Here is a 23,455-nt window from a genome sequence, read left to right as displayed (position 1 = left end):
GCTTCGGATCGTTTTCGCATAGTTGGCGTTTTCGCGCGGGCGCAAGTGCGTCGACCGGAAACAGCTAATGAGATGTAAAAATTTACGTATCCTGGTATTCGGCTCATTAGTACGCGCCGAATTGCGCCTGACAACTTGTTGCCAACGACGCCTTTTTTCCCCTGCCATTTGGCGTGTCTCCAAATTAGGGTAGTTTTCAACGCTTAAATCTGGTTCGCATTTAGTGTGAATTTTATTGCGATTTCAGAGCGATCTTTCGGGTATTCGGTAGGCGAATTACGTTAACAAGATTAACCGGCCGACAAGCACGCCGACAATGCTTCGAAAATTGGATTAGTGCTAATATTAGTAAACAGACATGCAATAAAATGCAAATGGCCGCGCGGATAATCCGCATTAGAAGTTTATTACACCCTTTCAGGTCAGCCGCCGCAATTAAAATCAAGGCGTCCGCGCACCCCTCTCAGCACTAATGGCGCGCGGCTTAGACTTCTGGTTAACGCGATTAGCGCGGATTTGCGCCGTTTTACGACGCGCGGCACTTTCATTTGCGAATTGGATTAGGGCGTAGTTTCACTAGTTTTGATGTTTTTAGAGCACATCGGCTTCCAGGGAGGTTGTAAAGCAATCGAGCGTATTGTGTGCGGGCAAAAGCCCGAAAGTCGAAGCCGTAAAGCCAGCGCTGCATAAAATTAGGTCAGAACTTGTGTCAATTTTGGCAAATATCGGTCATAGCGTTGCTGAAACCCAGAAATGTGAGCCGCACGCCCCAGCGGCATTCTGGGTTTTATTTGACTACCGGCGGAGCGAAAACTTCCAGCGCTGCACTTTCTTTGCGCACGCAATAAAAATTCATAAAACTCAATAAACGCTGCGCTTTCGGACGAGCACGACAAACGGCGGCACTTTCAGTAGTTTTATTGCCAGTTCATTACGTTTTATTTCGATTTGAATGCTTCAATACACGGCGCAAGAAGCTGAATGAAGCAAGTCGTGTGCCTGGGGAAATTCATTTCGTGCAAAAATCCTTAAATCTTCGCGGCCATGATGCGTGTTGCGCGAATCGATAGCGACGACCGCCTCCGCGCCACCCTCGTAGCCGCCGCCAATGAAAACATAAAGAAGTTATCAACACGACATTCGTCGAAAAGAAAGTGCAGATATCGTGAAAGATTTGCATTTATTAGATTTGATGCGCGATGTGATCGAAAACGTTCACAATTCACAACAAAGGAGAAACAAACGACTTGTTGACTTGTTGGCGCTGAGTGCAGATAGCCGATAGCGTTTTATCCCGTTGGCACGACATTTGCGGGCAAATAAAAAATGCGTACAAATTTGATTTATGGCACTGCCGGTCGTATTTGCATTGCGCCGTAATTGAACACGGGCGGGCATATGGCGCGACAAATATTGCCAATTAAGTATGTCGCATCGCCCGCACCGAAAATTATATCATCGAGCGTGCGGATTGTGATTGCTGCGCAAACAGCCGCGATCCGTATCGCCGCCAAGCCCCCGAACCTCACCGCACCCCTACGCGCCACTATTTGCATACGGCGAGAGTAGTATTGACACAGCGGAGAAGAGTCAATAGCGCCGAATTGGCTTTTATCGTCACACGCCGCGCACGCCGATATAAACATATCGAGTGCTCATAATTACCACACATCGGCAGCAGCCGGGGATTAGCGATCGACAATCGAAATTACAACTTGCAACACCACCAGGCACAGGCAGGCGCATTTTTACCGGGCGAGATTTTGAGAATTTACCGCACATGCGAAGCCTTTGTTTGCAAATGTTTGCATATTTTAAAAGCGGCGATAAGTGGATTAGCACCGGACACACAAAAAGTTAAACCTTTTTTGGTCGAAAAGGACCGTTGGGGCTCTGGGCGGAGAAACATGTCACAATATTGTCATCTCGTGAGGCCGGGGCCCACCGTGACGGAGATTTGCGAATCTGCAAATCAAGCGCATCGCTCAAGGCAGGCAAATCGCTAAATCTATTGTAGGAAATTTAGCAAAAGCCTATCAATGCGTTTGCCCAGAATTCCCCACGTCGACTTTCGGCCGAAATTAAATCAACACCGAACTCCGTGTGTCGTGTGTTGACTCGAGAATGAAGATTGTGCTGTTTGTGCAGTTCATAGGTTTTAATTAAGTTGGGGCCGATATAGAGCATAATAAGCACCGTGCGCAATAAACATCAACGAACAGTAAACAAATTTATGATTTTACGACGGCCCGCACGAGATGCACGTGCGGTGGTGGCGCGCGGGGGTGAATGTGCATGCTCTACAATCGTCCAAATATAGGTCGGTTCTTCGTCCGGCAGCCGAGCTGAACGAACGCGCAATAAATTCATAAATATTATGTTGTTGTGTTGTTACGCCGCCCGCTCTCGACGCTGCTTCTGACGAAGCACAAACCAATAAAACGCAATAGTGTAATCCCGAAAGTCATTCGAATTCGAACAGGCCCGAACTACTTCAGAGTGGTTGTGCGTGCGCTCGCCTTCGCAGAGTCACAAATCACATTAATTACAATAACTTTTAGCATCGGCGCGCCGAGGGCATAAACATAAATAGTGTGTAACTGGTCGAAAACTCACACTCGTCAGCGAGCGTGCTTTGTGTTGCTGCGAAGGCTTTTTCTATGGCATTATTTTTTTGCTTACGACATTTTATTGCTTACGAGGAAACAAGGCATGATACACTTATGAATCTTGTGAATACAAACAGGCGAGCACAAAAGCAGCACACAAAACAGCCTAATCCCATTCAAATCGTGAACATTAAAGAGTTTCAGGAAGTTTTTGGTTCAGTTTTACGACGTCCACCATTGAAAACGACGTTTATTACTGTTTTAAGATTCACATTTCATCCTTTCCTAATAAAAAATATTTTATTCTCGTTTGAAACATGTTGCGCACTCTAGTGAACAACCTTCAGATATAATCTCAACTAAATGGAACGAAATCTGACATGCAGCGCCATCTGGGCGCAGAACTGTGTACTATAATTCCTGCTAGCGCACAGGTATGCACGTCGCGACGCCACACTCCCACCAGCTACACGCAGTCTGACTGGCAGTCTTCACTGTCAAGCGGGCAGTCCGACCGGCAAGTCATAAAGATCAGTGGCAATAACTGACGTTTGTGTTTAACCTTAAAGTACACGTGACTTTTTCAAATATTCAAAATATTTTCCCCGAATTTTCAGAAGTAACCTGCGCTAAAAATGGTTAACGTCACCGAAGACAAAGTTCAACGCATTGGAGCTGTTCTCTGCGACCCCGAGAGGCCTTTAAAAGAGCGTTTTCGGGCGCTTTTCACCTTGAAAAACATCGGAGGACCGGTCGCTATCAAATGCATAGAGAAAGCCTTCCTAGATTCATCTGCACTTCTCAAGCATGAAGTGGCTTACTGTCTGGGACAAATGCAGGACCCTGTCGCAAATAAAATTCTGGTAACCGTACTCCGCGACAAGCAACAGGAAGCAATTGTCAGGCATGAAGCAGGCAAGTTTAACCCATGGTAAAATTCAAATATAAAATGTTACAATATTTATTCTACAGCTGAAGCATTAGGAGCAATTGCATCTGAAGAATCAACTGAAATCCTACAAGAGTACAGTCAAGATCCCACTATTGAAGTGAAAGAAACATGTGAACTGGCTCTGGAAAGACTTGCCTTCCTGCAAGATGAGAAAAACCCTAAAATTGAACAGAATCCTTATGGTTCTGTTGATCCAGCACCACCACTACCAACAGCAGCTGTTGAAGATTTACACAGGACTCTGTTGGATCCAAATGTTTCACTCTTTCAGAGGTACAGGGCCATGTTCACACTAAGAAACATGCACACCAAAGAAAGTGTGTTAGCTCTGTGTGATGGTCTTAAACATGGCAGTGCCTTGTTCAAGCATGAGGTGGCTTTTGTCCTGGGCCAATTGCAGGATGTAGCAAGTGTGCCTGCACTCAAGGAGTGTCTCTGTGATACCAGTGAGAATGAGATGGTGAGGCATGAGTGTGCTGAGGCACTGGGCGCCATTGCAACTGGAGAATGTTATCAGGTATTGTATGAGTATCTCACAGATGAGAAGAGAGTGGTGAAGGAGAGTTGTGAGATTGCACTGGACATGTGTGAATATGAGAATTCACCTGAGTTTCAATATGCAAACACATTACTCTTGCAGGAGGCTTAAAATGTTTTTTAATACTTTGATTTATGTTCATTAAAAATGATGTTACAAGAATAAAATGCTCATGTGATCTATTTCTATCTAAACATTTAACTTCCTTTTATATTTGCGTATTTAAAATTGGAATGGAGTGGAATTGCTTTGATATATAACAAATATGCGAAGTTTACTCATTTTGTTTTATTTATTGCGGTGTTTTCATATTCATTCCAACTTTATGGCTTTTGTATATATGTAATAATAACAGTTTCTTCTGGATTTAATCGTTTGTTGTTGTATTCATCTGCTTTATCAGTTTTTGGAAAACAAGTAGTTAAATGTTTACAGTAAGATCATTTGCGTAGTTCCTTAAACTTGACACTCGACAGTGACTGAAACGCTGGTAGCCTTCAACGGAAAAATCGAATATGGGCAAATAAATGAGTTCATATATTTTGTTTACATCGTTATCTTTGAATAATATCGTATAACTGCGGTTGCTTATTCAACTTTATGGACCATTTATGAAATGCGTTTGCTTGTTTGCTCACAAAAGTAATAAGCTAGTCGGTAGCCTGATCGTCTAGATTATTTTAAAGCAGCTATGATATCGAGGAAGCAAATGCGATCGATGTAATCAATTAAATAAACATGCAATTAGTGTGTTGTTCGCCGCTGAATTATTGTGCTTCATTAGCGTCCAATGCATCCAATTACAAAAATTGGCTGGTCTAGCATTTCGTTTCATATTACGCAGACATATTGTGTATACAAAGTGTTAATAATATTAATGTGCACGATTAGAATGTGGTTTGATAAATAAAGCGCGCGCAAAGCGATAACACTTTAAACAATGCACAACATGCTTTCCACGATCGAGAAATTCTTTTTGTTATCGATGAATTGACGCCGTTGCTAATTTCATGTTGAGTAACATATTGAGCAACATTTTTTGGTGATTAATATGATATTTTATGCTATGCGGATACGACACGTGCCATTTAAACAGATTGTATAGCTCGCGTGTGAGCAACAAAACGAATTGCGTGCGCTCATCATGAGATCGCATCAGAGATCGTGGTGAACGAGAGGATTGCCCATACGGTCGAGGCCAGCCTCACTGGTCGGCAATCCTGTGTCCCCACACGCGGTCTGCTCACGAAATTCCGAATATAACAATTCTTTCGGAGTATTCCGTGTGTCGTGTGTGTGCGGCTCGCAATTGTGCCTATAGCGCGCGCGGCACAAAAAACCCATTTGTACAGCAAAACAAATGCACAATATTGGCAAACATTAAGGAAACGCGCGTCGATCGGAGCATACCGTGCAGTGCAAGGTAGTGCATTGCATTGCATAGTGCCAAGCGCCGCGAATTTCGCGGGGTCCATTCATCCGCTAGCAACTGATCAGCCGAGACGACGCCGAAATGGATCGAGATGAGCAGTGATCATCGCCAGCGCAGTGAGCATTGTCACCCCGTAGCGAAGGGGCTTTGTCATCGGCAAGACGAGGGAAAGCAGGTAAAAATATTACGCCATTAGGGCACCTCGTCAATCCGGCGGGTACCAGCCTTGGATTCCTATGTGCGTGCGTGTCATTAGATAAGGCACGATGTTGTTTTCATTGTCGATCGCATTTAATTACGATAATTTCGGCAGAATTTAGTTGTTATCGAAAAACATTATCGTCGTGCATAATGCATGAAAAGTCGTTATTTGTAAAGCGTGCATTTCAAATACTAATTATAATAGTTTATTGTAAATTCGCAATTTGCAAATCGTTATTCATGCAACGTCAAACAAAACCCAAAGTCAAGGAGAACATGTAATTTTGTTCAAACTGTAATTTACTAACGAGGATTTTGAACTTTGAAGCTCTTGAACTTTGGACGCATTTAAAAATACCTGGGTAACTCCATCATCCGATTGCCAAAAAGTTACGCAATGATTTTATCAGGTTTACGAACTCAAGCTGTTTTTTTGGGCAACTTGGCAGAGGACGCCATCATTCTTCATTTGCATATAGCACGAGAGAAAAATTCTAGCGTGTTTTTTGTAGTTGTTGATGTAATAATTACATACGACTTAGTTGAGCTATTCTTACGCCAATAAAATGTGGTGCCAAATCAACATTGATCATTGCATTCGTAAAAATTGGGCCAATTGCCACGAGAGCAAACTGGTAACAAGCTCTATAAACACAATCAAAGTTTGTTGAACACAAACACGAGCGCAGCGCGGCAGACGCGCTTCAATTGAGACTAATTAGCGGCGCTTGTGTTTCAGATAAATTTCAATTTGCAGCAGGAGCTTAACAGCTAAGCCTTTTACAACGCAAAGATGAGCCTGCTTGCTGATAAGCACCGCCGGAACCCGACGCCGACCATCGTGGCACTGCAGGTGCCCACGAACGGCGATACCGCGCGAGTGTACGTTTTCGACAACGACGAGAAGAATCCGCAGGACCATATGGCCATGGCCCGGCGAAAAGACCTCTTTCATTGTCTATGCAGTGAGTAGTACGCGGGAGAAACACCAGGGTACAGCATTACTACATTACCACAACGTGTGTTTTTCCGCCAGGCATGTTCGCGACGTTCTCGTTTGGAATCATGTTGGGATGGCCCGCGTCTACGTATCCAAATCTATTGGACCCCATCTACACGACCTATCCGTTTGACCCACAAGGAAACTTCACCATTCCCAGCAATCCGGACGCGCCACTTCCGCAGCCATTTCTGGTCACATTCGTGCAGAGTCCTTTGATTGCTGGTCTGCTCATGGTAGGCGTCATCGTGGCCACACCGTTCTCCTCGCACCCATATACCATCTATTCCATCAAACACGGTTTGCTCATTACACTGCTGGCGATGGTCCTGGGATGGTTCGTCATGTGGCAGGCCTCAAACATCTTCCATCTCATGATCAGCAGGTTTATCATCGGTCTGGCGAATGGTTATGCAGTTGGGCAGATCAAAGTTTACATTCAACATTCCTCGCTTGCGCCCAGATCGAAAAGCCTGATGAGCAAAATGCTCAATATTATGATGCTCGCAGGTGTCACGTGCGCGTACGTTATGGGTATCTGGTTAGACTTCGAAGGGTTCTCCATTGGCGCATTGGTGATAACAACCGCCTTCTATATCCTGACTTATTTCTTGCCATTAGGTGACTTGGGTGATAGTAAAATACAATTTATTGAACGTGTGCCCGAACGAGTTGAACCGGGCGGGTACCGTGTGGGCGACGGTATTCTAACACTCTTCAGAACTCCGCATCTGAAGCGGTCTACATGGTTGTTGGTTATCGTCACATTCATTCAACAGTTTTCGGGAGCTCCCGCCACGATTGTTTACTCGCAGGTGCTCCTGCTAAACATGGGGCTACCCCCACCTTCCGTTCCCTATTGTGCGGTAATATATCTCCTCTGTTACATACTCGCATATGTATTGGGTCTATTCTATTTCTGCACGTTGTCATATACGAAGAAGCGTGCCTTGCTTCTATTTTCGATGGTGACCAGTATTTTGGCATTGGTACTTATAATAATGATACTCCATTTGGACCTTCGTCAGACACACGTATACATTCCACTGGTGGGCATGTGCTTGTTCATATTCTTCTATGGTATTGGCCTTGGTAGTATTCCACCAAGTTTCGTCGAACACCTGTTCGACCCGCAATGGAGAAATTGCGCTGGAGAGTTACAATTGTTGTGCTTCTCTCTATTCGCCATCATTATAACCAAGCTCCTGCAGGTCTTCATCGGGGAATTTCCTTTGGAGTACGCGTTCGTCCTATATACATGCGTTGCCACCGCAGGGATACCATTTGTCCTGCTATGCCTTCCCAAAAAGCCCCCACATTGAACAAATTCATCATTGGTACTTAGAAAATCCGCCATTACAGGAAACCGAGATCTTTACCCAGTGCACCCACTCAAATGCAACAAGTGCAAAGAGTCTCGCATACATATTTATGACCAGTATTACAACCCAGCGATATTAATTCTAGTGTGTGATTGATTGTATCATAATAAACTAATTGCAATATTGATCAGCTAGCGTTAATTACTAATTCGATCAGGTACCAGCCGCGTACGGCATGTGCGATCGTGGCTATCCGTCCGCGGCGGTAATTGGAAGATTGCGTGCGACTCCTGCGCGCGACCAGAATGAGAAACTCCTAATCGCTCCTAATGGAATTAGGTAAATGCTGAGTGACAACTAGCGATGGTTACAATGAAGGCTATTATTATTGCTGCGTCGCCGAGACGGGCGCCGCTCGGGCGCTAGAAGAAGAGAGGCGTCCGCGCTCGCGGCACGAATGCATTAAGCGTCGGCGGTGCGTCGCTCGTCGCTCCTTATCTATTCCTCTTCCCTTTGACCACTCGACCTACGGGAGGGGGCCGATCGTCGAAAAATACAAAACCCGCGCACCGACCGCCAGCTAGCATATTTGAGTCGTGACGAGCCGGTCGCACACATCCAAAGAAGGTTTTTCAATTTCCAACCACCAACGAAGTGTCCCATATATCATGGCTGACCATACTTGCAAACTGGGTCGTGCCCCCGAGGAGACTCCATTCGGCGACGATGAGGTAAGCCGTGTTTATCTTGCTCTTGTTTTCGCCGACTTTTTATCGTTGATTGACACTTGACCTGCGCTTCTGGATAGCAAATCGTGCGTCAAGCGGCAGTTAAGCGCGTCTTGTTTTTGTTGTTTTTTTTTTTGACGCGCGCACCGAAGAATATTTCGGGAATGTATTGATAGCGGCGTGGGCTACTGTACAATGATCACGTCCGCACTGCTGATAATAAGCGGTGAAGTGCGATAAACTAATATATACTCAGATAAAATATTATGTAATATTTGTGTATCTATTTCAATAACGGTTGGTAATTTATTTGATTGTGTGACTCAAATGACTGCTTTTGCTTTCTTTTGAGTGCCACTTGTTGGGCGATCATTAAACAAACACAACTCGCATAAATCTTGTTGTTCAATGAATATTATTATTTCTTTGAATGCGGCGACTTGACCATGACCGGCCACTTGCAAACTACAATTAATCTAAACGTAGCAACATGTTTGTTATTACTTCCAGAATTCCGATTGCACATTAGAGCAGTTCTGACATGGTAACAAATGAGTATATAAATACATATGTATAGAAATTGCGCACCATTGTGTGAGAAACATCACAAAAGCATTTCGGCGTGTCTTGATTATGAGTGCATAAAATTTAATTTTAGAATTTTATTGCGTGCAACGTGACGCAATCGACGCGATTTTTCGTTGAATTTGTTTGTGTTGGCTGACAGTGTAATTGATTTTAACAGCCGACACTGGGATTAACTCCGGAGGAGAAGAAGCTCATCGGCGGCTCATGGGAACTGGTCAAGCAGGATCTGGCAGGCAACGGAGTGGTCGTTCTCCTAACGTAAGACCCACAATTATCATTTTTTTTTGGCCTTTCTAATGATGCATGTGGTCTATTTAAATCAATTTCTATGTTCACTGAACTGTCGATTTTGAATTCCAGTTTCTTCCGTGATTACCCGGATAACTTGCAATACTTTCCGTTCGCTGACAAGTCCGTTGATCAATTGGCACAGGAGCCGGTCCTGAAGTCGCACGCGATTCGTGTCATGCGTGATCTTACCTACTGCATTGACAATATTCAGAAACCGGAAACCGTAATGCATGCTCTCAGGCAGAATGCTCTCAACCATCGCAAGCGCAACATCCACAGCAGTTCGTACGATGTAAGTTAAGCATACCAAGTGTTGGTATGTGGTACCTTATTGGTTTGTGTTTGCAGGAATTGCGCGAGTCCATTCTGAAGGCCCTTGGGAACCAACTTGGCGCGGAAATCTTCACTGACACCGCGCGCGCCACCTGGGACAAGGCTCTGCGTACCATCTTCGCCGCCATTGTGGGCATCATGAACGACGGCAAGTGCTACTGCCCGAAGTAAACGACACAATACTCAGCACACCAGCAAGCAGCTCGTAGATTTAGTCAAACTTATATGAATATCCAGCTGCCTCTGCTTTACGTTTCTACATTGTTTTCACTATGCACCTTAATTTACACATTATAAAAATAATAATAATAAAAAAACATAGTATTTTTGACGTTTGACTTGACAGCATAAAAATCCAAGCGTTTCATTTTCTGCTCGGCACGAGTAAATTCGAAATTAGTGTGTGTGTGTGCAGAGGAGTGTTATCAAATGGGTAACACAGCAGGAAAGAAGGCCACGTTCGGCCTGACTCCACAGGAGAAGAAAATCATTCGCGAGACTTGGAAAATCGTCAAAAAAGATCTCGGCCGAAATGGGCTGGTTGTATTCGTGATGTATAACCTAATTATAATGAAATTCTATTCCATTTGTAAATATTACCATCAATATCCCATAGATTCTTCCGGGACTACCCTCACAATTTGAAATACTTCCCTTTTAACATCGAGAATCTCGATGATTTGGAACGCGAGCCCTTGGTGAAGCTGCACGCATTGCGCGTGATGCGTGAGTTGAACTACTGTGTGGAAAACATGGATAAACCCGAGAGTCTTCTCTACGCCCTGCGACAGAATGCTCTGAACCACCGGAAGCGCGCAATCCATCGCGCTGCTTACGACGTATTACCATTCCCTTACTAACCTTATCAATCGATACATATTGCTTATCATTATCTACAGGAGCTGCGCTTATCTATGCTCAAAGCCCTGGGCCACCAGTTGGGTACCCAGAAGTTCAAGCCGGAAGCAGATATGGCCTGGGACAAAGCACTGCGCGTCCTCTTTCAGGTCATCACCGATATCAACGACGAGAAGAAGTGCATCTGCCCGCCGCCGTCGCGTGCCCAACACGCTCCTACTGACCCGAATGCTGCTGGTACCTCAAAGAAGTCCAAGTAAAGCCACCAAAAGAAACAGGAGATTTTTGATTTAATTTTTTCCGACTATGTACAATAAATCAATTGCGTAATTTTCGTGTGAGGTGTTAGTGTGATTTGATGGCGGCCATCCAGACTTTGACGTATTTGGAATCATTGGAGAAAGTGTCACCATATCGGTATTTGCGGCCGGGGACATGTCCCCCGTAATGGGGCGGCAGCCCTATGTTACTGAGAAAGATCTGCTGAGGTTGATTGGAAATCGGGGCCGGGTGTTTTGCGCGAGCGTTTGGTGACCACGCGTTGGAGAGACGGCCCCGGTAGCCGGCGAGGAAATGATTCTGTCTAGCGTTGGTAGGTCTGATGTCCACTTTCCCGATGCTCGAGAAGTATAGGTTTGCATGCTGATTGTATGCTGTAAAGGTACGAAATTATAAAATGGCGGACCTAGGGGTAGGTATGAAGTGTCTTACTGTAGAGGTGGGCGCTACAATAGGTAATTTCCAACCCGCGAGGCATTTTTGATATAAAGGAATTAAAAAAGTGTTCAAAAATATTTAATATGTTAAAAATTTAACTGTATTCGTTTGACAACTTTAAAAATATTGAATTAACTGACGGTAACTGCGCTGTATATTTGGTTGCCTAGCATCAATCTCTCTATAGGAATTCTTGAATTTGTTTTTGCTGGTATTCTACTCTGTTTACAGATGAATCTACTGAATATGTATATAATTCCAATATGAAAGATAGAAAGGAATTATGAACAAATCGTTGATCGTTATTACCATTTATGATTCTTAAGATGTATGTTTTGGTGGTAAGAATGAGTCTTTATTAAAGCCCTTAATACTAAAATACAAATTCGTTGCGAATGAAGGTACCATTGAAAGATTTCGGTCCATTGTATGAAAAATTGATTTCGCACGAGCGCGGGTTGGAGGCTGGGCCCGACGCAACACACAGTATTCAGTTTTTATCTCCGCACGGTCGGGTCCGGCAGTAGTAGGTAGCTGAGAGGCTGCAGGTGCCACCTGAGTAGACAAAGCGCGGCGGATCGCTGCGCGAGAGAGCCGACCACAACTGGTTTAAGTTAAGCGCGTCGACGCGGTACGCGCGGCGGGGCTTAAACGCGTCGCGGTTGAACCGCGCACTACCTGTTGTTCTCAGTCCGATGCAAGCACGACTTAAGCGCGCACGTACGCCGACGCACATCGCTCCCGCACACCAGCAGTCAGTCAGTCCGAAATTAAAACAAACAAAGCGCGCCCGCCGAGTCCAATGGGACCGGCCGTTGAACGCGGCGCGCACCCTAGTTGACCGCGCGAGTGCCCGACCACCAGCATCCGCGAGTGATGTGATTCTCCGACTGGTGCCTCCGTGGATTATCAACGCAATCATCATCCGAACCCCCGACTGAGGTAAGTTAAGTCACTTGCGCTGCCGCGCTGCGCGCACGGCTAAGCTGGATCGGCGATGGGTCGTAAACGCTTGCGACATTCGGTGGCGTCCCTTATCTGCGGGCGCCTTACGCAATTCGGGGCAATTTAAGTCTTATCGAATTATGTGCTGCCGGAGCGCACCGTGTGCGATGTTGCCACGCGTGTGGCGAACGCGCGCCGCGGTTCTTTCTTTCTTCGGCGGAGTGCTCCGCGTCTTCTTGTTGCTCTCGCGTTCTCTTCGCCGTACCGCGGCAGCCATTTTGTTACTATTCTAGCTACTTCCACGGAGGCAGGTAGAGAGGTCATTTGCATTTTGCATATTTTAAGCTACCACTTTTCGTGTGCGCTTTGTGTTCCGTCTGCTGGCTTCTACGCGTAATTTGCATTTCACTACAGAATCACCGCAGAATCATGCAAGAGCCAAATACACCTGCAAACGTAAACGAGTAAACAAAACAGTTTTTTTTTCGTTCCTTCATGCATGAACAAGTTAAGTCACTCACAGCCAGTCAAGAGCAAGCCACACGAACACAGGAGCGCATAGCGAACGCGCGACGGGTGCTTTTTTACGGTTGATCGTTTTTTTTTTGTCTTCTGTTGTATAATATGTGTATCAGCATATATTATAATGACCGTCTTCGGGTGCACGGCACGCCGTGGAAGGAAGACACCGATAGAGAAAAAGCGCTGAGCAGCAGCGCGCGAAACAGGTTTCTCGGTTTCGATCCCGAACCGGATTCTTTAATTAGATCTACTTTAACGACGACTACTACTACCAGCACGTAATTAAAATTATTCTCGTGTTATAAAATGTTTCTCGCTCCGGTCGCGAGCGCGGCCGAGGAGAGTCAACGCGCGAGCGAATCCGGCAGGATCGAAGAAGGCTGAAAACGGGTTTGCCGTGTTTGCTCGCGCGTGTTGACTCTGGCTCGCCGAGCAAACGGACGCGGTGAGGCTGTGTGTAGCTGTACGATGGACGTTTTCTAGGTGGACACCACGCCGGCCACCGCGAAAGGGAAGATGAGCCACCATCGTGAGTCCAGTGCGTTCGTGCCGGTAGTGCCGACGCGCAACATGCACCCGATGCTCTTCCCCGGCGAGCTGCACGCGCATGCCTTGAGGCCGAGCGCCGCCGGCGGCGCACCAGAATCTCCTTCGGCGACGAAACCCGCCAAGGCGGTGCCCGCCTCCGCTGAGATCATGGCGATGATGGCAGACAAACGTAAGGAGCTGGCGTTCCGGGAGGCGCTGATGTTACCAGCCGGCGCACAGCCGCACCCAGGGTACCCTGGCTTCCTTCCCGGCGGTAATTTTGCTTTTCCTGGTAATGCCGCCGGATTCATCGGTCCCCCGAATGTGGGCATGCATGCACACCTCGACCGGCGACTACTACGTGCTCCTGGGAGAGCATCCCGTCCTAAGAAGCAATTCATCTGCAAATTCTGCAATCGCCAGTTTACCAAAAGCTACAATCTGTTGATCCATGAACGTACGCACACCGACGAGCGGCCGTATTCCTGTGACATCTGCGGCAAGGCATTCCGGCGACAGGATCACCTTCGAGACCATAGGTAAGTCACCAAAGAATCAAACAATAAAAAAATTATTATTTCAACCTCGTAATCATCGCTCATATTGCTCGCAAATATAGACATAGCGTTTGCTTTAGTCATTAGTGCGCGCACATTCGAAGAATACCAAAGCGGGCCGGGATTTTCCATTCCACATCGGATTCTTTCTGCATTCAGAACTCTCTTTGTATGTTATTTACAAAGTTTCGGTACGCGCGCTACGTGATACAGATTTCGTTTATTGATACTACTCACTTCTCGCTAAATTACGGTTACGCTTCGAAACGTTTTTCTATTGTGACGCCCACACCTCAATTCGGGGCCTCGCGGTTCGCTTTAATATTTGCTCGAAAACCGCAGAATAATTACATAACGCGCTGCTTTCTATGAATCTGTGGCTCCGTCCACCGTCAAATTCGGTGATCCAGAGCTCCAAATCGAATCAATGTGCGCGCCGCGATCGTTTCGTTGCGGTTTTGGAAAGTTCATTGCTTTATATAACATTCACTTCACGCAGCGGACGCTCGGACTTTTTAATTTATTGTGTGCGTTTGCCGAAATCTATTGCAATGCGGCTCATGTCTTCAATACTCCGACATGGTGCTTATTTTATTGCTGAGCTTACCTCAGCCACTCGGATTGCTTGCCTGCTTTACGACCTGCATTAGTTCTCGAACGACTTAAAAACCTGTCCGGCTGCAATCTTCGCGCGGCTCATATCGAGATCACTCCTCGCGAGGCTTTATTAATTAATCCACATGCTCAACGCGGTGTGTGCCGTCTCGCAGCCGAGATTCGAAGCTAATCCCAGGTCGGGCGGCGCGCTGCCAGCAGGAATTTAAAGAAGTCGAGAATTTCGAGCGACGAGGAGACGCACGTGCAGCCGCGCGCGCGGTCTCTCTTCTCGTCGTCTCTTCGCGCGGCCGTCTCTCGAGGCATGAAACTAATTTTAAGCTTTAATTCGAACACCGAGCGGCGCAGGAGACGCCGCGACCGGTCGCCGCTCGCAGTACGAGTAAAATATGTGAGGATGGAGATGAAGGATGAAGATTATAAATCTAGATTTACAATCTTGTTTTATAATCTTCCACCATGCGATGCATTAATAGGAGTACCTGTGACGAGCGTCATGGTCCACGGTCATAACCGTAGGTACCACAGGGTACCTTGTGTGCGAATGCATTCCGCGTAATTATTTTTTATTATGGAACCCGTGTTGTTATAATTTCAGTCGTTTGCCATTTCTACGCATTGTTTTCTTCTTTGTTGCGTTTACGTCAACACCCTGTAGGTGTAGTGCAGAGCTTTACATCTATTCCGAGTTAGAATATTAATGTCAGTCGCAGCAAGAAGTAGAAGTAGAAGCAAACGCGCGCCGCCGAGAAGTAAAAAGTAATGAAATAAGTTCACGGTCCAACAGTTGTTCGGTATCGAACCTGGCACAGGTTCTACGCGGAGAGCTCGGAACGTCACCGATGTGTTCATGCTGGCTGCACGCTAGCGTTCGGTTCAGTAACTCTTCTCCGGCTAGTATTGCGCACGTCTAGCTTAGCATCGCGTCTTCGTCCAGCGCTAAACCAGTTCTGCGCCGTCTTCATCGTTCTCGACGGCGATGCACTTGCTTCTTCAGCTGGCCGTGGCCCAGCCGTATTGCGTCTGGCAGAAATGATTCCAACTTTGGCGGAAAACATCGCGAGCTCCTTCCGGTGCACCTGCAATTCGGCAATTATTGCCCCCCAATATTCTCGCACTACCTGTCTTGCGAGGCCTTTGTTCGCAGGTCGCAGAGACAAGTAGCCGAGGCGCAAGTGGAGTAGCTCGATGGATACGTGTAAAACACGTCTCGACTTCCGGTTCGGCGTTCTGCTTTGTTACGCGCGTCGCCGAGAAATTATGGTAGCGTATCGCGATTAAGCACAACAATGAAAACACGGCGTAAATTAGCTTGTAGTTGGTTCCCAGCGTGGTGTTTTTGCATTTCGAGCACATTTCGAAATCGAAAATTCGAGCGTCATTAGCGCGCCGCTTCGATTTTTTATTCCTTCCTCCGATAGCAGCAATGGTTTTTTATCCCCGGCTTTCCTCGAGAGCGCTGCCAGCGCTCCGAACTCGTATACCTTGAGTAATAATAAACGTGTTCGGTTAATTAACTCCGCTTCGTACTTACATAGTAGTAGAAGAAGCATGAGAAGCGGTCGGCGTTGATGAAGAAGAAGAAGACGAAGAAGAAGACCAAGGCGAATACCGCGCGCGCCATGGCCGCAGTCGCGGAACCAGTTTTTTCGTCCTTCTTCATCTCGTGCACGGGACGAAAACGGCGGATCGCCGCTGCCCGCGCCGCGCGTTCGAATCTCGGCATCGAAACGCTGACGGGCTTCCAGTCGTTTTGCTCTCGTTTCGTAACTTCTGGTGTGGTCGTTGGACCAACTGCGCTCCGCCGCAGCGCGACGGAGAAACTCCGATCGTATCTGCGCCCGAATGCGCTCGCATGCGTGCACGTGTGAGCGTGTGTTGGTGCTCCGGTTTAATACGCCGAGGAATGCAGTCGCTCCGTCTCTTGGTTTCTTTCCTAGCGCGATATTAACATACAGGGATCATAATAAGTATCACTTTGTTCACGTCACATGGCATGACGGGGCTTGAAACATGAGTGGATTGGAAGAGGGCGACGACTCATATCGTTGATTTCCCATTTCAGATATATCCATAGTAAAGAAAAGCCATTCAAATGTACGGAATGCGGCAAGGGTTTCTGCCAGTCCCGCACCCTTGCCGTGCACAAAATCCTGCACATGGAGGAGTCGCCGCACAAGTGCCCAGTCTGCTCGCGGTCCTTCAATCAGCGCTCCAATCTGAAGACGCATTTACTCACTCACACGGACCACAAACCGTACGAGTGCAATTCCTGCGGGAAGGTCTTCCGACGCAATTGCGACCTGCGAAGACATGCGCTCACGCACGCTGTGGGAGATGTCCCTGCCGATGGCCTCGGTGATGGTTACATCCCCAATGATGGTGAGGCACTTTCGCCCGCTGACGATGCGGAGCACAGCGATCATCGCGAGCGCACCCAGTGCCATGAACCGAGTTCATCGAACAGTCCGTACACAATGCGTCCGGGTCGTGATCGCATGGAGCAACGACGCAGTGCATTTGAAGAAGATGACGACGAGGATGAACTTGATGAGGAAGAAGACACCGAAATAGATCCCGGCCAGGAGGAGGTAAGTCTCGCGCTGGTAAAGGATGAAGAGCGTGTGGAAAAGATACCACCATCTGTGAAAGAAGAAATACGTAAGGAACCCCAGCTGCAGATCCGACGTGATCTGCTCGCACCCAAGATGCCAGGCATGCCCGCAACTGGCAGTTTCCTAGGACCATTCCGAAAGCGTCCTCTGGATGACCTGCCACGCCTACCATCAAATCTATCCAAATACGACACGTTATCTTCGCACCAATCGCATTCCCATGCACATTCCTTGGTCTTGCCCAGTAGTCCCACCGTCCTGAAGGCACCGGACGTCTTCCCGTCCACATCTACAATGGTGGGCCTGGGTACACCACCTTTTGCACCCATGCTTGGTGGTGGGCCAACGCAAGGTGTACTGAATCTCGCCGGCAGTAGCAAGAACTCCGTCTATAAGGAACAAAGTGTCGCCAATGACCTTAGCATGAAGAAAGAAGAACGGCCGAATGCGCCACCACCGACATTGATACAACCGCCACCGCCACAGCCGCCGCCACAGCAGCAGCCGCCCAAAAAGACTGGTTTCACCATCGCCGACATCATGGGTCGATAGTGGGACATCTTCACTCACATCAATCGTACTAAATTAAGTTTTAAATGAGTTTCAAACAAGCATAGCGCAAATGGCTGTAAATAATGCTCAATCGAATATCGTCAGACAATTCCGTGCCACGCGGACCGACCGTCGCCAGGTTTAGCACTTGTTATAAATTAATTCCTAAATATTAACGCGTAATTATTTAATAAGAGAGGAAAGAGGGACCACAACTCGCAATTTTAAATGTATATATTTATTCTATTTAGCGAATAGGAAGACACGCACTTCTGACGTCAGCTGATGCGAAGATGTACACGTACAACGAAAAAAATGTATTATTATTGTTTAATTATTGTATTTATGTTTAAGTTTCGCTAGATTTATTATTTTATTAGCAGTTACTCTCGGAAAATGAAGGAGTTTACGTTTAGGATCTCATCATTTTTACAAAATGCAATCTTTCGATTTTGCGGCGCACTTTTTACATTATTTAAGTATTAAAAATTATATCTATGCTAAGAAAATTTTATATTGTATGCTACCGTAAGCGATGAAATTGTAAGTGTTTTTTATAAATGAGTTTTTTGCTATATATTATATTATTTATATAATATAATTTACATACAATAAATTTTATCGGAATGATTATGATGGAAACTCGGAGATCAGAAGAAGTAGAACTGTAGGCGCTTAGGTTTTGATTGCTTTATTGTTAAACTATTTGTAAAGAGTATACATTAGTCGACCTCGAGCCTGTCCTCAAACACAGTAACATCATGATCCATTTTAATTTGAATGGCGCATAAACTCATCTGCTTCGTTTCTGGCGGAATGAACCAGCCGAAGAATCCGCACGCCACCGCCACGAAAAAGAACACCAGTGGTGGTATGGCGTAGTGCAGGAAGAGCTGCGTATAGAAGCTTGTGACTGGGAAAACCGCCTTTGCCAGAAAGTAGAAGAACAAGCAGAATGACACGGAGGGCGCTCGAATTGAATACGGCATCAACTCGCTCATGTACACAATTGGGATAAAGTCCCAGCCCAGATAGAAGAAGAAGACGAGGAGTTGGCGCATGATGGTGACAGTGGAGTCACGGTAAGCATAACCATCACAGTACATCGCAAAAATCACCAGATAGAATAAGGCAACACCAATTGATGAGATCAACAGCAGGACTTTACGTCCGTACCTGTCGATTACAAATAGATTGATGATGAACGCCACCAGGACAATGACGATCTGTATGAAGAACACGCCGGTTTTTTCGCCGTCTGCGAAGAAGTAGAGGTTGATGCCCAAGTGGCAGGATATGAACAGTCCCTGCGACAGGAGCAGCATACCCAAGATGGTGACGGTGCGATGTAGGAAGTCTACATTCAGATCGGTCATGTGCAACGCGAATGAAAGGCAGTTCAACTCGTCGCGTGGATATGCGGATACCTCCAGACTAATTTCACGAATTTCACTGCCCCACTGATCCGCGTGATGACATCGATGCAGGGTGTACATGGCATCGTAGAAGTGGTCCCTTGCAAAGTCATAGTAGGCTGTCTCCGGAGCGAACCAGAACTTCATGATGAAGAACACCACTCCGAATAGAATGTCAATGATAAGCAAAGGCGTAAATGTGTAGGAATTGGGGGCGGCGATGATTCCAATTGCAATTAAACATCCCAACGCGGCCAGGATAACACCACGATGGCGCCGGTAAGACAACTCTGCGATGTAGATGGGTACCACTTGGTAATATGCTCCCACGGATATACCAGCAAGGACACGGAAGATGCATGTCACCAAGAGATTACTAGTAATAAGGCGAATGATCACAGCCAGGTAGAGGAACCAGAAGAAGGCCCACAGACAAACATGCCGCCCTTTTCGGTCCATGACGATCGAAGCGATGATGGCGCCCAACATGGCACCAATATGCAGGAAGGGTACCGAGAGGAGGTTGGAGTCATTCTTCAACATGTATGCGTGCTCCCATCCAAGGAGGGTACCAACAGTAAAACCAGGAAACATCACTGGAACAAATCAGGAAATATTTAGAAGCAGGATATTTAGGAGCTACCACCATCTTGGTACCTGTCGCCACGGATGCATAAAAGTACGAAGTCTGCCCACGTCTGTTTTTGCGCCTTCCGCAAAGTATCGTCCATTTTCGTTTTCGCTTCCTTGTTTTTTTCTTAGGAGTCTCAGGAGGTGGCTGTTCCTCATTTTCAGATTCCGCCATTTTCTTCACGTCCACACATTACACTACTATGCAATGTAGAATATTTTCGTTATTAAAATGTCATGTATCATTGTCATTGTCAACAGTTTGTGTTTGTGACAGACTGCATCGCATTGTTACAGATTGCGTTAGTCACCCTCGCAGGTGATACGGTGCAGCACGTGTGCTTCGAGGCGAGCGACTGTGGCTACACACGAAGTTCAATGCAAAACTCATAACTAACGTCAATTAAAGTGTTGTTTATTGTTAGTGTAGTTGATTAAAAAGGTGACGGCCATGTTAAGTAAGGCATAAAAGTGCAATTTGCATAAATACGGCGTAAACATGGAATGCCACGGCGTGGAATTTCGAAAATGTCGCTGTTTACCGAAGCCGCAATCGCCATTGTTTTAATTGCGAGAAAATGCGCAACAAACAAACAAATTTATTACGCGCGATTAATGACTGCGCCGCACAGTGCGACGATACGGTTCTATTTGTGTATAATTACGTGATCGCATTATCTCGAAAAACAAAAACGCGTGTTTACAAACAAAGCGAGTGACAAATGCTGTCAGGAAAGAGGAAAGGGAAGCGAAACAAACAAGTCGTTAATCCGATGCCGCGCAGGTGAGCCGCTGATAACGAGCGATGACTAACAATTACAATTTAATAAAGTATTAAAATTAAAATTACAAAAATCGTTTGTAGTCCAAGACAGAAAACAGAAGAGTCTAAATATTAGACACGATTTGCATGATTACAGACAGCGTGTTCAAAATTTCATTGTCGTGATGTGTTCGTTGTTGTTGGAGCGTTGTCGAAGCGGTTCACATGTCCATCTGGAATTGCGCGTCGTCGTCCTCGTGCGTGGACGAGACAGACGCCAGAGGACTCCTCGCCGGACGCTGCTTCTTGGCGGTGACTGGGTGCTGCTTGTAGGACTTGCCGCCGGAGTTGGGCGATGGCGGTGATCCACGCAGCAATCCTTCGGGAATGTCAAACTTGGTAGGAGACGTCTTTGAGATCGGCGACTGGCTCAGTTTCAGGAGGAAAGCCCGCTCGTAGACGATACGCGAACCTGCAAAAACCAAGCGCGGCGTAAATTAAATTGCGTCGCATGGCGCGGAGAGCCGGGCGCGATCGCGTCATCGCGCGTATCGTAAACATGCTCAAGGACGCGCCGTGCGCTGCCTCCACGTTTCCAGCCGACCAAAACATTGCGCGCATGTTGCGAAGGCGCCAGGATCAACTCTCAACTCACCTCCGGGCGTGGTGGAGTAGAGGGTGCCGCCCGGCGTCGAGCTGTAGTCGGCGGGCATGTCGCCTGGGTCGGTGATGACCACGCGCTTTGTGGGGATGATACGGTTCTCCGTTACCTGGCGTGCCATTGGGGAGGCTGACATGTTGTTGCTGGTAGGCTGGTAGCTGTTGAATTGTCAAGGGTTCGGGCTACTGGTTCGGCGTGGCCGCGCGCTTTTTGGAGCTCGAAGCTTGGAAAAATACTGTGTGTCGGCAGTGACCTCGTTCTCGCGCTGGTTGGAGCGAGCTAATAATACGCGCGCGGTCGCGGTGCTCGTCGTGGATGGCGAACGTTGACTGCGGCGCACGCGGCAGGCGACACGCGCAGCCGATTCGGTTTCTGCTGGCCTGCCGCGTCTCGCCTGCACGCCGCTGCGTAGTTCCTATCGTTCCTAGTTCACACTTCTATTATTACGTCGCACCTCGTGGCTCATTCTCGCGTATTGTACGATACCTGTACCTGTCGGCAACACTGATAAAATTCCACACCATCATTTTTATTCGAAAGTCTTTATTGTTCACTCAATATATAAATTTCTCTAACATTGAATTTTGTACACTCGCGTTCCTTGATTTGCCGAAAAAGGGAACCGAAACATTTTTCCAAACAGGCTGAGGCCATTTCCTGGAGTGAACAAGACGAGGGTACCTTACTCTTCCCGCGAAAACATGTACGCCGCAAAGTCGGCCACGCGGGTAGCATACCCGTACTCGTTATCGTACCAAGCTACCAACTTGACGAACTGTTTGCTCATAGGAATACCCGCCTTGGCATCAAAGATGCAACTGCGGGTGTCACCAACAAAATCACTGCTCACTAGGTCCTCCTCGGTGTAGCCCAGGATTCCGCTCAAGTAGCCTTCGGCAGCTTGCTTTACCTTGCATTTAATGAGGTCGTAAGGCGCTTCTTTTCCTAGCTTCAAGGTGAGGTCCACAACGGACACGTCGGCGGTGGGTACCCGGAACGCCATACCTGTTAGCTTGCCCTGCAGATCAGGCAGTACTTTGCCTATAGCCTTAGCGGCGCCTGTAGACGCGGGGATGATGTTTTGCAGAGCGCCACGTCCACTCCTCCAGGATTTTCCGCCGGGACCATCGAGGACCTTTTGCGTGGCGGTCGATGCATGGATGGTAGTCATCAGACCCTCCTCGATGCAGAACTCGCTATGGATCACCTTCACCAATGGAGCGAGGCAGTTGGTCGTACACGATGCCATCGACACCACCTGCATATCGCTGCTATATTGGTCATGGTTGACACCCATCACGAACATGGGGGCGTCCTTGGAAGGGGCCGTGATGAGGACGTGTTTGGCTCCCCCATCAAGGTGTAGTGCGGCTTTGTCGCAGGTGGTGAAGATGCCCGTTGCTTCAATAACTAAATCAGCCCCGGTTTTCTTCCAGCAAATCTTCTTGGGGTCCTTTTCGTTGAACGTGTCTATTTTGACCCCTGTCAAAAAAATACGTTAGGGGTAAACATCTGGTAGGATTGTGGTGTTCATTGGGTACCATCAACTAGGAGGCAGCTCCCCATCGTGGTGACATCACCACAATATGTCCCATGCGTGGAGTCGTACTTGAAGAGGTACGCCATCTGCTCAACACTGACGAACGGATCATTCACTGCAACAACCTGCGGGTGGGGGCATTGTGAAGCGCCTTTCTGTTAAAACAGGCGGGTATTGATTGCGTTACCCCTTTTTTATGGCCACTATAGGGAATATCAACGTACCTGTAGGCCTTTGAGCAGGCAGGCCTTCAGAGCCAATCTGCCGATTCGACCGAAACCGTTAATACCAATTTTGGACATTTTCACAAATTTACTTGATTTGAAATTTAACAGACGCGAATGTATTACGTTAATCAAAGCAATAAACGGTTCAAAATGGGTTTAATTTCGAAATAAATGCGTGCCAATTTGCAGGAACCCTGCGAATTTTGCGTGCGCGATACTTGAAATGAAATCGTTTAATTTATCGAGACTCCAATATTGTTTTTATCCATGGGTGTCCTGATTTAAGCGAAGTAAGTTCCGGAAGTTTTAAAAATTG

At 46.9% G+C, this 23,455-nt stretch overlaps 8 protein-coding genes and 1 long non-coding RNA gene across 13 annotated transcripts; 5 read left to right on the top strand and 4 right to left on the bottom strand.

The window, feature by feature from the left end:
- Nucleotides 1-3,074: 3,074 nt before the first annotated feature.
- nero (deoxyhypusine hydroxylase nero) lies at nucleotides 3,075-4,281 on the top strand. Of its 3 annotated transcripts, none has more exons than XM_065304439.1 (3): nucleotides 3,075-3,158; nucleotides 3,227-3,524; nucleotides 3,582-4,281. In XM_065304439.1, exons 2-3 carry the CDS (start codon nucleotides 3,245-3,247, stop codon nucleotides 4,208-4,210), a joined length of 909 nt encoding a protein of 302 aa, XP_065160511.1. In that variant the 5' UTR covers nucleotides 3,075-3,158; nucleotides 3,227-3,244; the 3' UTR covers nucleotides 4,211-4,281. The 3 variants fall into 3 exon arrangements, with proteins under 3 accessions (XP_065160511.1, XP_065160520.1, XP_065160503.1); XM_065304448.1 differs by having other exon boundaries at nucleotides 3,119-3,162; XM_065304431.1 differs by lacking the exon at nucleotides 3,075-3,158 and having other exon boundaries at nucleotides 3,169-3,524.
- Nucleotides 4,282-5,276: 995 nt separating this feature from the next.
- LOC135796106 (solute carrier family 2, facilitated glucose transporter member 8-like) lies at nucleotides 5,277-8,241 on the top strand. The gene is made up of 3 exons (XM_065308014.1): nucleotides 5,277-5,706; nucleotides 6,472-6,697; nucleotides 6,769-8,241. The coding sequence occupies exons 2-3, from the start codon at nucleotides 6,526-6,528 to the stop codon at nucleotides 8,052-8,054; spliced, it is 1,458 nt and encodes a 485-aa protein (XP_065164086.1). The 5' UTR covers nucleotides 5,277-5,706; nucleotides 6,472-6,525; the 3' UTR covers nucleotides 8,055-8,241.
- A 382-nt stretch (nucleotides 8,242-8,623) lies between these two features.
- On the top strand, nucleotides 8,624-10,325 carry glob1 (globin 1). The gene is made up of 4 exons (XM_065308068.1): nucleotides 8,624-8,785; nucleotides 9,528-9,628; nucleotides 9,731-9,953; nucleotides 10,010-10,325. The coding sequence occupies exons 1-4, from the start codon at nucleotides 8,723-8,725 to the stop codon at nucleotides 10,163-10,165; spliced, it is 543 nt and encodes a 180-aa protein (XP_065164140.1). The 5' UTR covers nucleotides 8,624-8,722; the 3' UTR covers nucleotides 10,166-10,325.
- A 91-nt stretch (nucleotides 10,326-10,416) lies between these two features.
- On the top strand, nucleotides 10,417-11,186 carry LOC135796141 (globin-like). The gene is made up of 3 exons (XM_065308055.1): nucleotides 10,417-10,548; nucleotides 10,611-10,833; nucleotides 10,894-11,186. Exons 1-3 carry the CDS (start codon nucleotides 10,424-10,426, stop codon nucleotides 11,110-11,112), a joined length of 567 nt encoding a protein of 188 aa, XP_065164127.1. The 5' UTR covers nucleotides 10,417-10,423; the 3' UTR covers nucleotides 11,113-11,186.
- On the bottom strand, nucleotides 11,124-11,734 carry LOC135796166 (uncharacterized). The gene is made up of 2 exons (XR_010549253.1): nucleotides 11,564-11,734; nucleotides 11,124-11,505 (listed from the first exon to the last, which is right to left on the bottom strand). It is a non-coding gene; the product is annotated as an uncharacterized lncRNA (long non-coding RNA).
- A 463-nt stretch (nucleotides 11,735-12,197) lies between these two features.
- LOC135796095 (protein bowel) lies at nucleotides 12,198-18,536 on the top strand. 2 transcript variants are annotated; one of them, XM_065307993.1, is made up of 3 exons: nucleotides 12,198-12,511; nucleotides 13,520-14,103; nucleotides 16,802-18,536. In XM_065307993.1, the coding sequence occupies exons 2-3, from the start codon at nucleotides 13,553-13,555 to the stop codon at nucleotides 17,901-17,903; spliced, it is 1,653 nt and encodes a 550-aa protein (XP_065164065.1). In that variant the 5' UTR covers nucleotides 12,198-12,511; nucleotides 13,520-13,552; the 3' UTR covers nucleotides 17,904-18,536. The 2 variants fall into 2 exon arrangements, with proteins under 2 accessions (XP_065164065.1, XP_065164074.1); XM_065308002.1 differs by lacking the exon at nucleotides 12,198-12,511 and adding an exon at nucleotides 12,606-13,314.
- Nucleotides 18,537-18,598: 62 nt separating this feature from the next.
- Nucleotides 18,599-20,648, bottom strand: LOC135796116 (glucose transporter GlcP-like). Its single transcript, XM_065308026.1, has 2 exons — nucleotides 19,976-20,648; nucleotides 18,599-19,914 (listed from the first exon to the last, which is right to left on the bottom strand). The coding sequence occupies exons 1-2, from the start codon at nucleotides 20,121-20,123 to the stop codon at nucleotides 18,626-18,628; spliced, it is 1,437 nt and encodes a 478-aa protein (XP_065164098.1). The 5' UTR covers nucleotides 20,124-20,648; the 3' UTR covers nucleotides 18,599-18,625.
- Nucleotides 20,649-20,754: 106 nt separating this feature from the next.
- Nucleotides 20,755-21,721, bottom strand: Thor (eukaryotic translation initiation factor 4E binding protein thor). The gene is made up of 2 exons (XM_065308080.1): nucleotides 21,367-21,721; nucleotides 20,755-21,183 (listed from the first exon to the last, which is right to left on the bottom strand). Exons 1-2 carry the CDS (start codon nucleotides 21,506-21,508, stop codon nucleotides 20,933-20,935), a joined length of 393 nt encoding a protein of 130 aa, XP_065164152.1. The 5' UTR covers nucleotides 21,509-21,721; the 3' UTR covers nucleotides 20,755-20,932.
- A 177-nt stretch (nucleotides 21,722-21,898) lies between these two features.
- Nucleotides 21,899-23,393, bottom strand: LOC135796124 (glyceraldehyde-3-phosphate dehydrogenase-like). Of its 2 annotated transcripts, none has more exons than XM_065308037.1 (3): nucleotides 23,137-23,393; nucleotides 22,914-23,067; nucleotides 21,899-22,854 (listed from the first exon to the last, which is right to left on the bottom strand). In XM_065308037.1, the coding sequence occupies exons 1-3, from the start codon at nucleotides 23,212-23,214 to the stop codon at nucleotides 22,055-22,057; spliced, it is 1,032 nt and encodes a 343-aa protein (XP_065164109.1). In that variant the 5' UTR covers nucleotides 23,215-23,393; the 3' UTR covers nucleotides 21,899-22,054. The 2 variants fall into 2 exon arrangements, with proteins under 2 accessions (XP_065164109.1, XP_065164116.1); XM_065308044.1 differs by having other exon boundaries at nucleotides 22,914-23,037.
- Nucleotides 23,394-23,455: the final 62 nt, after the last annotated feature.

The sequence above is a fragment of the Atheta coriaria genome, unplaced genomic scaffold (assembly GCF_025399875.1).
Source record: "Atheta coriaria isolate IRGN ID8LTWV9N9 unplaced genomic scaffold, Caltech_Dcor_3.1 hic_scaffold_1_pilon, whole genome shotgun sequence".
Classification (NCBI taxonomy): Eukaryota; Metazoa; Arthropoda; class Insecta; order Coleoptera; family Staphylinidae; genus Dalotia; species Dalotia coriaria.
Note: the sequence above shows the minus strand (reverse complement) of the source record. Positions and strands in the feature narration are given on the sequence as shown.